The sequence below is a fragment of the Poromitra crassiceps genome (assembly GCF_964638095.1).
Source record: "Poromitra crassiceps genome assembly, chromosome: 13".
Classification (NCBI taxonomy): Eukaryota; Metazoa; Chordata; class Actinopteri; order Beryciformes; family Melamphaidae; genus Poromitra; species Poromitra crassiceps.
Genome location: NC_139644.1, coordinates 48,746,268 through 48,762,293, shown reverse-complemented (window position 1 = coordinate 48,762,293; position 16,026 = coordinate 48,746,268). Strand labels below are relative to the sequence as shown.

General features: G+C 41.6%; 1 protein-coding gene and 1 long non-coding RNA gene across 2 annotated transcripts; both read left to right on the top strand.

Moving 5' to 3' along the window:
* Positions 1-2,202: 2,202 nt before the first annotated feature.
* LOC310788733 lies at positions 2,203-10,729 on the top strand. The gene is made up of 3 exons (XR_014553303.1): positions 2,203-2,276; positions 3,518-3,556; positions 10,326-10,729. It is a non-coding gene; the product is annotated as an uncharacterized lncRNA (long non-coding RNA).
* Positions 10,730-12,556: 1,827 nt separating this feature from the next.
* On the top strand, positions 12,557-15,815 carry LOC310788615 (protein translocase subunit SecA-like; the record flags this gene model as incomplete). Its single annotated transcript, XM_083650143.1, is given in 3 exon segments — positions 12,557-12,794; positions 13,482-15,757; positions 15,759-15,815. Coding segments are annotated over 3 exon segments (2,571 nt in total).
* Between the last annotated feature and the right edge of the window lie 211 nt (positions 15,816-16,026).

Here is a 16,026-nt window from a genome sequence, read left to right as displayed (position 1 = left end):
CTGACACATCAATTTGCATAATGTCCCAAGATGTGTCATTGTGGTTGACAAGGAAGCAACCAAATTAAGCTAAATAAGTGGTAGATAAAGTAATATTTATTTTTACCAAATTTTTACCACAAATTGTAAATATTTCAATGTTGGCCAAAATAAAAAATAAAAATTGCTATATGAATTAACACCCTAAGTCTAAAGCACATTTTTAGACAGGGCCGTATATATACATCTCACAACTTTCGTTTGGCGACCGTGTTGCACAAGCTTGTGCATAATATTTTAAGATACCTTGGCGTGCAGCAGGCAGATTGGCTCGCAGATCGAACCGATCGTCTACTGGCTCGCAGATCGAACCTACGGGCCTGCGCTGGCGCAGCGCTGGCCAAAAATATTTAATACATATTTCCTTTCAATCACTGTTAAACAGTGTTGGGAGTAACTAGTTACTAAGTAACTAGTTACTGTAACTTAACTACTTTTTTCAGTAACTAGTAATCTAACTAATTACTTTTTCAAATTCAGTAACTCAGTTACAGTTACTAAAATAGTAACTTGGCTAGTTACTAGTTACTTTAGGACATGAAAATAACGGACAACTTCAGAGGATTACCCAGTTTCTGATCCTCAGACCTAGTCCGGGGAGAGAGCTGCAGCCAGAGCCCCAGAGGCTAATGACCTTGATAGGCTATAAGCCTCCCCAATAAGCGAAGGTTCAATGCCACACTGTGGCACAGCAACACTAACATAATGTGTGCATTAATAACAATCTTAGCGGACTTTTAAAAGTAACGCAAAAGTTACTTTCCCTAGTAACTAATTACTTTGAAGTAACTGGTAACTTTAAAGTAATTAAATTACCTTTTGAGAGAAGTAACTAGTAACTGTAACTAATTACCAATTTTCAGTAACTTTCCCAACACTGCTGTTAAACAGTAAAACACTGACAGCCAGACTACAACATCAAACGTTGTTAGATTCCGCCCCTGTCCCGTCTGCCTGTTTGAAGAATATTTCAGCTGTGTGCAATCCAGTGAGAGGATTGATTGACGGCCAGTCATCCAATCACGACAATGCTATAAGGAGGAGCATGACTGGATGACAATTTGTCATTGGATGACTCAGTCATGATCCTCCTTATAGCATTGTCGTGATTGGATGACTGGCTGTCCGTCAAGCTCCTCTCTCCGTCTCCTCTCCTAATGCCGTTCCAGCTTGCACTCGCCATGCACTGACTGACGCATACCGGACAGACAGAGAAACTTGGACAATAAATGTTACCTTATGATTTCATTATTTAAACAGACAAACACAAACAAGTCATCCAAGTCATCACCTCTCAAGTCAAGTCAAGTCTCGAGTCTTTAACTTCCAAGTCCAAGTAAGTCTCAAGTCATTTATGTTTTTGTCAAGTCAAGTCACAAGTCATCAAAACAGGGACTCGAGTCGACTCGAGTCCAAGTCACCAAGTCTCAAGTGCCCATCTCTGGCCTACAGTAACTCTAGTTCAATGTAGCCTACAGTAACTCTAGTTCAATGTAGCCTACAGTAACTCTAGTTCAACGCAGCTAAACAAAAGAATACGTAACTGAAGTTACTGTGGTTTTCCTTGGTTTCTTTAGGTCAGAGGTGCCCAAATCCTTTCCTATGAAGGGACAAAATTAATCTGGATGGACGGCCGTGGGCCAAAATTAAATGTTGATGTTACTTGAAATGACATTGAAGTTAATTCAACGCTGAGTCCTGGAATGAAATGAATGAAGTCGGCAATACCACGCTTTTGAACAGAATCATTTATTCAAGTACAGCAAATGGTATTTTACACAGGGCCTGCAGTGCCCTGGAGAAGGACCAGTCAAATGGTATTTTACACAAGGCCTGCAGTGCCCTGGAGAAGGACCAGTCAAATGGTATTTTACACAGGGCCTGCAGTGCCCTGGAGAAGGACCAGTCAAATTGTATTTTACACACAGGGCCTGCAGTGCCGTGGAGAAGGACCAGTCAAATGGTATTTTACACACAGGGCCTGCAGTGCCCTGGAGAAGGACCAGTCAAATGTCGTTCTGCCTGCCAGACCTGCCTAACATGACCATCTCCTTGCATTCCACTTCAGAGGAGCCCCTTGAAACCGTGGGACCCTTGGGGTCGCCTTGAAACCTTTCCTTAACTAGCTCTTAACTCTGAGACACACAGACCACTCTGCATCAGGCCAGATACTCACCGCTGCTGAGTCGACACAACATCACTGCTCTCTACCATTCAAGACCACAGCACAGAAACAGGTGAGTTTCCATACTCATTTATAATCACCTTTCTTCTTCTTTTAATCATTATTAGCAGATATATTAAATTTAATATAATAAAGGGGCGCTTGTACGACGCTACTGAGCCCCGTAGCTCGGGGTCCTCGGTGTGAGTAGGCCTATCAAACGCTGCGGGGGAACGGACCCAAATGTGGAAATTCTGGTATGATTATTTTCTATGGACTTGTGTCTTTTACTATTTTTTACATTTTTGAATAGTAAAACTGTTGAGTTTTATACATCTAAAGAAAAAACTGCTTGCGGATGCCAGAGTTTTGTGCATCTGGCTCCTGGTACAGGCAAGAAGGACCACAGTCTCACATCCTAGTTTGGACATAAACACCAATCACCATCATCATCATCATGGGCCAGAAAATCTGATTTGTTTCTCTATTTATCATTTATGTTAACATCACCAAAGCAGCCATTGTAGCATAACACACATATTATGCATGATCACACATGAATCATTTCTGATTTCATGTGTGTTATTGTTATTTCCACATTACTGTACAATTTGGTCATGTCAACATATTTACTCACACCAGTGTAGGAATTTAGCCAGGGGCAAGGGCAAAGATGCCCCAATAAATCTCACAATGTCCCTAAAACCATGATCTAGGGGCAAAAATTTCCCCCAAGATGTTGATGATTTTATTTGAATTCAATACATTTATTTTCCATTTACATCTCTAACACACACTCAGCGCCTGCAAGCTGGTTGCCAGAAGAAGACAATGAAGAACACGCTCACACAAATAGCGCTGTTGTTCACACTACACTTTATGCAACGTTATGCAGTGACATACTATTTGCAGTAACATACTAAGTGCTATCAACATTTTGTAAATGCTCCCATTTTTAGACAGTGGGGGAAAAGGTTGCCCCCCAAAATACTTTTTAAATTTCCTACACTGACTCACACTAGAATAAAACATCCTTGAAGAAAAAGGGATAATGAGGAAGATGAACTTGGTTTCATAGCACTCAGGAATAATAGGAAGGTGAAGGTGTTCCAGATTTGTAGTCTACCCTACAGCTAGCCTACAATTATTATTTTTTGATCAAATGTCTATTAGTTTTCCATACTAGAGGACAGATTGAGTTTGACAAAGAAGAAAAATCTTGTTTAGTCGTCCCATTTATCCTTTTCCTGTCACACAACAGCTCACAAACCTCTCCCCCCCCCCTCTTGCTCACTCTCTTTCTCGTGCTCTCAGTAACGCCCCGGTGTGACGGCAGGCTACTCCCATGAAAAGGTATTGTAGCAAACACTTTACACTTTACAGTTTCTAGTGTATTATTCTTCAACCTGTCAATGTTTACTGTTGACTGATTTAAAATCAAGACAATCATACATAATAAGCCTCTGTGATTATAGGAGGGTGAAACCCACTGTTTGGGTTGAAAACACTTTGTGATAGTTTGTGAACACATCAATGTCAGGGTGTTAATCTGTTTGGGTTGAAAACACTTTGTGATAGTTTGTGAACACATCAGTGTCAGGGTGTTAATCTTATGCAGCAAGGGAATAGCTCGCACAGCTCCAGGTCTTAAGCAGCTCAATCGGTGCAGGTTGCAGGGAGATCACAGAAACAGAGGTAGGCGACAGCACTCGAATTAGAGTAAATCTTGAGTTTTTTTTACTAAGGGCAAAACAGAAGCGTTTCAGCCTTAGGCCATCATCAGTGTACATCAGAACAGATGACAATGGGTAATATATATAGGTGTGGTCAAACAAATCACCTTGAAAAAAACATCAGCAGATGGAGTGCATCTGTGGAAGCTGCAATGCAGCCAATCACAGAGAAGGAGGTGAGGCCACAGCTCAAACAGGCAATCAACATCATTTCCAAGAACTATCATAGTAGTGACAGCCCTTGTTAAATACATAGAAATACAAATTATAAACAATACAAAATAGAAAGTTAAAAAGAGGTCTTTTCGCCAATCAATGGGACAAATTTCTCAGGGAGTTGAGACATAACATTACAAGAAGCAACCTAATAGCAATTCTTCATTAAGGCCTCTAGGGCTCTCAGTTTGTAATGTGTGGATGTAATAAGCTTCCCTTTGGAGTAACAGTTTATCTCTGTCTCCACCTCTTCTGAGAGGCTGAATCATTTCTATCATTATAGCCTCTTTTTTGAAGCGTTCACACGTTTCATAGCAAGCCTCAGAAACATGTGAACGCTTCAAAAAAAGAGGCTATAATGATTTTGTGGTTGAGACCTGTTTAAATAAAGTTAAAAAGGTAGAAAGGAATAGCCTGAATAGCCAATGGCAACTCTTAAGCCTCCCCCTAAAAGGGACCCCAAAACAGTTCTGGCTACAACCTTCTCTCCTTTAACATTTGACATTAAGCAAGTAGTCTTGAAACACTGGCATATCTTATCCAGCGATCCCCTTATAGCTCATTCTTTCCAAGCCCCACCAATCTTTGCACATAAACGTGCCAAAAACTTGAGAGATACTTTGGTCAGAGCTGATTGTTATGTTCCTCCACAGCATTTTCTTTCTAATTGTAACCTCCCAGCAGGTAATTGTCCATGTTTAAACTGTGCCCAATGTAACGCAATGATCAAAGGAGACACTTTTTCACATCCTCATACTGGAAAACAATTCTACATCAAGAATAGAATTTCATGTAGAACTAAATTTGTTGTCTACCTTTTAAGATGTGTCTGTGGGCTCATTTACATAGGGAAAACTAAAAGAGAGTTAAAAATCAGGATATCTGAACACAAGTCCAGCATAAGGAACAGGGACCAGAAATCCCCAGTCGCTCGTCACTTTAACTCTGTTGGACACGATGTCAGCTCTCTTAAATTTCAAGGTATAGAAATGATTCAGCCTCTCAGAAGAGGTGGTGACAGAGATAAACTCTTACTCCAAAGGGAAGCTTATTACATCCACACATTACAAACAGAGACCCCTAGAGGCCTTAATGAAGAATTGCTATTAGGTTGCTTCTTGTAATGTTATGTCTCAACTCCCTGAGAAATTTGTCCCATTGATTGGCGAAAAGACCTCTTTTTAACTTTCTATTTTGTATTTTGTATTGTTTATAATTTGTATTTCTATGTATTTAACAAGGGCTGTCACTACTATGATAGTTCTTGTAAATGATGTTGATTGCCTGTTTGAGCTGTGGCCTCACCTCCTTCTCTGTGATTGGCTGCATTGCAGCTTCCACAGATGCACTCCATCTGCTGATGTTTTTTTCAAGGTGATTTGTTTGACCACACCTATATATATTACTCATTGTCATCTGTTCTGATGTACACTGATGATGGCCTAAGGCTGAAACGCTTCTGTTTTGCCCTTAATAAAAAAACTCAAGATTTACTCTAATTCGAGTGCTGTTGCCTACCTCTGTTTTTGTTAGGGTGTTAATCTTGACATCCTGAACATGTCCTAAACATTGAAATGAGTTGTGATGTTTTGCATGCTGTTTGGATCAGAGCAGGCTGCTCTTTAGTTCACAGTATATGACGTACATCTCCCCGTTCATATGTCAAATAAAACCGCTTCCTGATTTCTCGGCAAAACACTTATTGGAAATTCTTTATTAGGGATGTACCATCTCGTTTTCAAGGGAGCCCTCAGGTAACCCTTTATTTTACAGGTCCCAGTTACATATGAACCATTTGTAATTAGACATGAACAACACCAATGTAATTACACAATAATTACATTGACGTTCATATGTAGTTCATATGTGGTTACCGGACCTGTAAAATGGAGTGAGTCTGTTCTACTGTAGTTCACATTTAATGACATGGTACCAGACCTAGCTATGGCCTGGGACAGAGATTGCTAAAAACCCAGTGGTGGATTTGAACCACTGGACTTCTGATTGCAAAATAGCTTTAACCATTCAGGCACAAGGGCTTTCTGGCTTTCACAGTGGAGTTTGATGTCAGTCAGATGTAGTTGTTGTCACTTCATAGCTTTGTTATTATACACAGAGACTTGGGGGAAAATATTGTTACTTTGTTAGTTGTAGATATGATTTGAATTCCCATACAAAAAAACAAAACAAGTATTGTACTGTATAGAAGTAACAGTGGAACTATAATCAAAATAGCCATACTTCTACATTCTGTAATTGTTAGCTTCTTGTAAATGAGTCAATTTCCCATCAGTTTGTTGGGGACCCCGTCAAAGCCCCTCAAAGACCTCTGTGGTCACCAGACCCCCAAATCATCTCTACCCAAAGTCTACTATGAGTGATTTAAATTTATTTTGCACTGTGTGCTTTTAATTTAAGGCTAGAAACGGAAGTGGTTGTGTTAACTTCTGAATAAATTCCATTTTGATCTCACTCCAGCCTCTGTGTTCTTATAACTTTCTATAAAGAGTGCAACAGTTAAATTACCTTACAGCCAGTGTTAAATCATCCAAAATTAACATGAAACTGTAGACAGTAGGGGGAGGGGGGCATGGGAGTTTTCAGCACTTCAGAACACATGGTTGGTAATCTTTTCTCTTATAATGCATACTTTTGTTCATCAGGCTGTATTCAATAATATTATGATCAATTCAAATGCTATGATATTGGCTGCTAAGTGCCCGCTATTAAAGGAGAATTTCGTTTTTTTACACCACGGTCCTCATTTCCAGCTTAAAATATGATGTTTTACTCACCGAAATATGTTTGGCTTCATTCGGATGCCCACGGAAGATTTTGAGCTCCGAGTAGTCTCCTCAAACAGGCTATAACGAGAGCATACGGCCAGTGCGGGGCATGCTGCACGCACTCTCTAAATGACACTTTTTCTGTCAGATCACGGTTCATTATGGTTGTAAATATAATTATTTAGCTAATAGCTAGAAGCTAAGCTAACAACAACACAGCAGTCGGCGTTGATCTGCCCCGGATGGGGTTACAGTGTGTATCTTCCCCCTTCTGTGGTTTCTCTGAAGAAGTGGTTTCACAGAGGGGGAAGATGGGCACTGTGACCCCATCCGGGGCAGATCAACGCCGACTGCTGTGTTGTTGTTAGCTTAGCTTCTAGCTACTGTATTAGCTAAATAATTATATTTACAACCATAATGAACCGTGATCTGACAGAAAAAGTGTAATTTAGAGAGCGCGTGCAGCAGGCTCTCGTTATAGCCTGTTTGAGGAGACTACTCGGAGCTCAAAATCTTCCGTGGGCATCCGAATGAAGCCAAACATATTTCGGTGTAAAACATCATATTTTAAGCTGGAAATAAGGACTGTGGTGTAAAAAAACGAAATTCTCCTTTAATGCCCGTTTAGCGTCCATATTAATCTAATCGTTTGTGCACATCAAAGCAAACTGCATGGCCAAATGATCCTCTGCTCTCATCTCGTCTCCCTCGTGTGTGTGTGTGTGTGTGTGTGTGTGTGTGTGTGTGTCTGTGTGTGTGTGTCTGTTTCCCTTCCTGCGGTCCAAGACAATACACATTACATGACAAGGAATAAGGTAAAATACAAAAACAAAAAGGAAAAGAACAGAAAAAAATAAAAGAAAAAGCAAATTTAAGCCAAGACAGACAATAGACAGACAAACAATGGTCAGCTAGCCCTCTAGCTGGCCAATGGTCCCATTAAAATATGGTCCGCACATCTCTATACTTTAGAAAACAAGACATAGAAAGGAAAAGTAATGTGACAAACATCATTTGTGGGTGCACAATCGAGCTGTTTGTGTGCTTAGCTTAATTTTGTCACATGTGTGATGCCCGCCTTGCGCTGCCGATGATTTTATTGACGAACTGTCCATAATGACCACGATTGATATGAAAATAGGGACGATTCCCCATCCGAGTGCACACGTCACTCCCCACCCGCTCTGCAGTGCCCCCCCCCCCCAAAAAAAATACAGGTCCTTTCACTGCTGTTTTTACACATGGGATCCCTCAAGTCTGAAGAGAAATTCTGGGAAATAGCAGGTCCTGATTTACTGGTAATATTCCAGTCTGCATGTCTGAAAATGGCTTCTGTCTCTCTTGCAAAGATTCCGTTGCGGTGCTAGAAATTTCTCAAGGTACGCGCTGTGGCCTCGCCCCCGTGCGATGACGTCAAATTTGCCGCATGGCCAAAACGCCTGGCTGGGCGTGGAGAGTATACTTTACGCTTAACGAGGACCTAATCAATTCTAATAATTTTCTGAATTGGGATGTAAATAGCCACATGAGCTATGGGGGGGCTGGCACAGCCACACTGTAGAAATGCATTCACATTAATCAATAACAAAGTATCAATAACAAAGTATCAATATTTTTTCCCAAGTCTCTGTGTAATAACATAGCTATGGTGACAACAACTACATCTGACTGAATACATATCCTCTCAAACTCCACTATAAAAGTTGGAACGCTCTTGTGGCTGGGTGGTTAAAGCTGCATGCTTTGCCATCAGAAGTTAAGTGGTTTGAATCCACCATTGGGTTTTAACAATCTCTGTCCCAGGCCGTAGCTTCTTTACAGGTCCGGTACCTTGTAACTACATGAACCACAGGTGAATATGCTCACTCCATTTTACGGGTCCGGTACCATGTAAGTTAGGGGTGGGAATCGTGGAGTAACTCACGATACGGTCACGATACTTGGCCCTCGATAACGATATTATCACGATACAGCGATTCTGCGATAATCGATATATTGGAAGAAATTTTACCTACGATACATCACGATATCTCTGTAACTGAAGAGAAAAAAATACCCCTAAAAGGCAAGAAGCAGGTATTATGTATTTATTAGCAGAATTGACATGAACTCTCTCAGAGTTCACTCACTCACTCAAACCATTTTCGATACCACGGAGGAAAAGTTACACATTAAGTCTTTTTATTATTATTATTAAAACAAGAAAACCTATATAACCTACCTACCTATATAATTTCTAAAAGTAGATATTAATGATCAAACATTTCCATTCATGTAGCCTACAGTATTTATGTTTTTGTTTCAACTACAAACATAAATAAACATCAACTTGAAACTATGTTTCAACTACCACACACAGCATAATATTTTAGCCTGTTTATTATTATTATTATTATTATTTTAAATAAACATATCGATACTTGGTGCCAGTGTATCGATAACGTATCGCAAGTGGAAATATCGCGATACCGTGAGTATCGATATTTTGTCCCACCCCTAATGTAAGTGCATATGAACTACATATGAACACCAATGCAAATGTGTAATAATATAGATGCACTATGAAGCTATAATGCGCCGAGCAGCGACACGGAACAGAGGAAATAGGGACATGTGTAATGCATGTTGTAGATAGCTTATTTTCGGACATGCCTGATCCAGAGGGGTTCCCCATAGGCAGGATTTCTATTCTATGCATTCCTGACGCCCTCCGCTCATCGCTGGAGGAGCATCATCATGGAGCCATATGCCAAACCTTATTCTTGTTTTATTGTATCAATACAATTTATTTTGAACTGTCATACTAATATCTTATGATGGAATTGCTCAACTCTGCTGAGTAATCAGGGCGATGGCAAGGGATCAACCCAATTTGGGAGAAGAATGAAGGAAATTCTTGCTTCTAATGTTTGTGACCTTGTGTAGCTACTGTAGTGTTGTAGCTAGTGGGGGTGTGTCGGAACGGCGGTATTTCGGAATGGAAGGCGGTCCCCTAGCTGGTGCTAGCTGTACCTAGTGCACTACCTTGCGCAAACATGACTACCTTGTGCAAACTCAGAGCGCATTTTCGTTTCAACCTCGCCACAACCAGGAGCAGTTCAAAACACACAAATTAGGCGTAATGTAAATATAACATTTAAAGAAATGCAATCTTGAAAATGCAACATTCAAATTGTTAATTAGCCTACATAATTGTTAGAGACCACTCTAATTTTCTAGTAGCCAACAATCAAAATAGTAGCTGGAGTTCCAATCCCAGGGCTCCCTTTTATATTTAGATCTCACCGGGACTCACCTGGTTAAATAAAGGATAAATAAAATAAAAAATAAAATAAGTTGGTTGTTATAAAGTAATTAAAATCATATATATATGTTTTTATCTTTCAGGAAAACAGGTTGCACATGAAAACCAATGCCTATAGCTGCAGAAGAATTCTTCAAAGATGGGAGCGACTTTACCAAAAGAAGCAACCATGGGCGACAGCCTGAGATGCTGCAAGTGTTACCAATACCTGCATCCATGCAGATCCTTTGATGATATTTACAATAATACTATTCATGGGCGTTACGTATACGTGTTCAATGGAGGTGAATACTACAGGCAGGTTGGATGGGACGATATGTATGAGTGTGAATACTGCTTTAATCAGCCAATCAGGGATCAAGAGGAGGAGAGGAGAAGAGAGGAGGAGAGGAGAAGAGAGGAGGAGAGAAGAAGAATAGAAGAGGAACAAAAGATGAAAGAAAGGCAAAGAGCAAAAGAGGCTTTAGAGAAGGAGAGACAAGAACTAAATCAAGAGAGACAGAGGAGAGAGGAGGAGAGAAGAAGAGAAGAGGAGAGAAGAAGAGAGGAGGAGAGACAAAGGAGAGAGGAGGAGAGAAGAAGAGAGGAGGAGAGAAGAAGAGAGGAGGAGAGACAAAGGAGAGAGGAGGAGAGAAGAAGAGAGGAGCGGGGACAAAGGAGAGAGGAGGAGAGAAGAAGAGAGGAGCGGGGACAAAGGAGAGAGGCGGACAGAAGAAGAGACGAGGAGAAAAGGAGAAGAGCGGAGGAGAGAAGAGGAGAAGAGGAGCAAAGGAGAAGAGAGGAGGAGAGAAGAAGAGAAGAGGAACAAAAGATGAAAGAAGAGCAAAGAGCAAAAGAGGCTTTAGAGAAGAAGAGACAAGAACTAAATCAAAGACTACAAGAGTCACACAGACAAGCCAAAGAACAGAATGAGATGCAAGAGCTGAGCAGTGACATTTCTGAGGAACACACGGTCAAGCGAGATGTTCTCATCAGCCATCTGAATGAGTTTGAGGCAAACTATGAATCAGGCAGAGATAGCGATGAGCTTATAGAAATCCTCTCATCCAAATGCAACATCCCAGTTCCAGAGCTCAGTCTCACTCAGCTGACAGCTGACCAGCTGGGGAACATCATGTCAGCCTTGGACAAACTTCTCTTTGATGAATGGATCAGTGATCTTCCATCCCTCAGCACTCTGCAGCACACTCAAGTGTTCATTGCCGAGCTGTGCGCCTTGTCTCTGGAACTATCTGAGGGCGTTTCCTTACAAAACATCTCCAATAATATGCAGTTCCTAGTGGAGTCCATCAACAAATCAGCATGTAATGTTTTTGAGACTTTCCTGCTGACTCAAGCCCTGTATCTGAACCTTGTGCACTTTTTCACTGACTATGGCAGCTCTGACACTGACGCTTCCCTCATAGCCAAAGAATGGGCAGAGGATGAGCTTTCCACTGAGGATCTCTTTCTGATTGAATTCCTCGACAAACTAACATCATCACTGCAGAGTACAGTTGAGAGTGCCACTGTGTTCATATTAAAGATGGAAATCCAGTGCTTGGAGCTTCTCTTATCCACACTCACGCATCTAAATGGCAAGGAAACTCACTCTGAATCCACCAGAATACTCCTCAGACTTGTGAAAGAAAACCAATGGACCCCGACAGAGGCAGTGGCTCTACTCAACGCTCTGTCACAGAGATATACAGATGATGCTCCAATAAATAAAGTCCTTACATTGGCGCATGTGTATGACATATCACCAGAGTGGACAGATGCCTCTGGACGCTCTCTGATCCAGGCTCTTGACTTTGTTGGCCCTGAGAAATTCCAACAGGATTTCCAATCATCTTTCAGATGCCAAAATGAGAGCAGTCTAGTTGCAGCTCTGGCGGAATTAAAAGGATTCAGGAATTTGGATGATTCTGTTATCGATATGATAAAAAACATTACCACTGGTGTCCTGCAAACATTAGAAAATGCCCCCGAAAATGTACCATTTACCAAAGATTCCTTTAAATGTGTGCAAAATGCAGAAAACATGCAGAAATCTCTGTCTCAGCTCTGCAAAGCAGTTTTTGACACAAAAGGATGGTGGCCCACATTGAAGCAGATGCTGCGGTGGTGTGCGTTAGTGCTGACTGAGAAAAGTGGAGTGCTGGAACTGGTTGGTGTGGAAGAGGACCCGTGTGTCACAGCCATGTTTGCAGCTACACAAGTCTGCATGGGAAACAAACTGGACATTGTGCTGAGCTCTAACGTTCACTCAGAGGAGCAAACTAAGGAATGGTCTGACTTCTACAAGCACATTGGAATTTCTCTCAACACAAACATGAAGAACGTCTGTAAGAACGTCTATAAAGCAGACATTGTGTATGGTACCATGGATGACTTTGTCTCAGATTACGTTCAGTACGGCTTAGAGGTGATGGGAACAGGCGATCGTCTGCCGAGTCGCGGATTTATCATTGATGTGAGATGTGTCGGTGCTTCCCATGATCTGGAACTTTCAAGGCTCAAGGACAATGATGCCCTGGCATTTGCTGCAGAGATCTTACAAAGTGTCATGGGTACATTTCACAGTGAGGACATGGAACTGAGACAGGGCTTTATTAAGGCTCTATTTCATGTGCTCCACGCCAACCTAAACAATGACGCACACACTGGCAATACATGTGTCACCCTCTCACAGAAAATTACTGGGAAAGAATTGCCTTTGAATGAGATCTTTGTTCTGAACTGTCTTGAGAATCTCCTGAGAGTTATTACTAGAGAAACAAAGGCGGAGAAACCCAGGTCATCTCTTGCAGAGATTTTTTTTGCCTGTGCAGTGAAATTCCAAGAAACAACTACTACAAACAAAGTCTTCCAGGTGGTTTCAAATCTTGAGGAACAAAGACTGTGGTTACCAGTAGAGGCCCTAGACCTCCTTGGAGCATTAACTGACCACTATAATGATGAAGGCTGCATTTCCATCATGAAGATTTTACATTTGATGACAACATATCAGGTTTCTTCCAAGTGGACAGATGAGAACAAGCAATCTGTCCTTCAGCTCTTAGATTCATCTGGAACTGAGAATCTGATCCATCTTTTAGAAGAAAGCCTCAAAGCTGAGAAAGCAAAAAGCATTGAAACTCTCATTGATGAAATAAGGCAGATGAAAGACATCGATGAACCAACACTGATGAAAGCGCACTGTATAGTAAATCATGTAACAAACCTGATTAAAACCGGTGAAATTAAAAACCACACAGATGTACAGCGAGCTAGGATTCTGAGTCACAGCACGGACACAGAAGACCTTCAGGAGATTCTGGCAGTCTTATGCAATGCTGTGCACCTCCGTAAGGCTGAAGAGAAGTGGTGGCCTAGAGCCAATCAATTGATAAGCTGGTGTCTCTTGGCCTTGTCTGACACAGGAAAACTGCTGGAGATGGGCACTGGAGAAGGGAAGTCTTGTGTCATAGCAATGTTTGCAGTGCTGCGTGTGCTAAGGGGTGAAAAAGTAGATGTGGTGTCCAGCTCGTCTGTGTTATGTCAGAGAGATGCAGAAGAATGGACCAAATTCTACTTGTACTTTGGCACCACAGCCGACACAAACACAAATAAAACCAAAGATGAAGATAGACAAAAATGCTACCAGAAGGATGTGGTCTACGGAACTATCGAAGCTTTCGCTGCAGATCATCTTCGCCAGACATTTGAGATGAAGGATGTGAGGTCTGATCGCAGCTATCAGTGCATCATCATCGATGAAGTGGACTCTTTGCTGCTGGACCAGGGAGTGCAGCTGACCTACCTGTCCAGCCCCATGGTCTCCATGCAGCACCTGAACATTATTCTGGCCATGATCTGGAGCCATGCCAGCCAGTATGGCTTCCTATCTACAGGACACCATACATTTGTACAGGGTCCCCCTGGTTCATTCTTCAAGGCCATATTTGACTCAATTGACACAGAAGAAACTGAAATTGAAACCCCAATGGACATTTTACAAATTGCTGAAGAATCCAACATTGTGCCAAAAGGATTTACAAAAGACATCTATAGTAGTGAAAAAGATGAACTTCTTAGAAAATTGAAAACTGTGAGCCAGGATGCTATGGTGGATTTCTTCAATGAAATTGAGCACTATGTCCCCTATAGTTTTACTGTTTACACTTTGGATGACAAGGGATTGCTCTGTCTTAGAAAATCCAGCCAATGCACCAACCAGAACATTCAAGACCTTACATTCCTTGTTTTGGAAGAAGGCCTGTGCTGTCCTCTCTATGATTCAGAAGAAATTCTCATCAAGCCCATAACAGAATTGACATTGGAGAAGATCCAGTACTCCCCATGTGCAAACACTACAGACAAAATCACCATCCCTGGATTCCTGAAAAATCTGACCGAGAAGAAAGTGTCAGTGTGGGTCCAGAATGCATTTGTGGCAATGAGACTGAAGCAAGGACGGGAATATGTTATAGAAAATGACTGTGTTTGTCCAGTGGACTTCAGATCTACTGGTATAGTAGAGCTGAATAAAAAATGGGGTGATGGTCTGCAGCAGTTTGTTGAGATTAAACACCAAATCAAACTGAGCACATTGTCAACAGTGACAAACTACGTTTCTAACATCTCCTTTTTTGAAAAGTACAATGGGAAGATATATGGAACAACGGGAACACTTGGGAGCAAAACAGACATTCTGTTTTTGCAGGACCTATATCCAGGTCTCTATGCCTGCAAAATGCCAACATTCAGCAGGAAGAAGTTATTTGAGGTCAAAGGTACTCTGAAGACCTCAGCTGAAGACTGGAAATCTGAAATAAAACGTGTGGTGATGGCTGAAATTTCCACAAATTCATACAGAAAAGGAAGAGCAGCACTGGTGATCTGTGAAACTATCAACAAAGCCAAAGATATCTACGAAGAGCTGAGAAGCAGCATCCCAGGTGAAATCAGTCTCTACTGCCGCAGTGACAAAGACAGTTTAAGCAAACTAGACAGGGAGTTGCTTCCTGGTGATGTCATTGTTGCCACAAACCTTGCCGGGCGTGGCACAGACATAAAAGTTTCCAAAGAGGTGAACAACAATGGAGGATTATTTGTGATCCTCTCCTTCCTTTCTGAGAACACAAGAGTGGAAATCCAGGCTTTTGGCCGAACTGCTCGCAAAGGTAAACCTGGATCTGCTCAGATAATCATGTCCACTGATCATCTGCAGCAGTCCGTTGGGACAGTGTCTTCTCTGGAGGAAGCTAAGAGCACAAGGGATAGACTCGCAGCAGAAAAGATTAATCACATGACATATGACATTGCTGAGTTGAGACTGCGGGAGGACCTGTTTTCAGAGTACTGCAAAACTCTTCAGGACATCCACAGGAACGCAGATATAGATGAAAGAAGGGCTGTTGTTGCCATCATGAATGAATTCTGGGGGATATGGCTGCTAACAAAATCAGAAGAAATTGACCAGTTGAAAAGAAATGAACTGGAACAGAGCCTGAAAGCTGATGTGTCACTCGCGAAAAGTCAGTCTGAAAGTCAGACTTCACCGTCCTCTAGCATTTATCACTACATCCATTTTGGTAATATCGCACTGAGCGAAAAACAATGGGATGTAAGCAGCGGCCTTTTTGAGAAAGCCATGAAACAAGATGAAATTTGGGCAGCCATAGCTTTTTACAATCATGCATACTGTAGTATAATGCAGGGGGAGGCAGATTACCTCACTAAGGCCGAAGATGATCTAAGGAAGGCAAAGGAGTCTCTGAAGTTCATCATTGGGGAATACATGGTCTGTCTGCAGTTGGT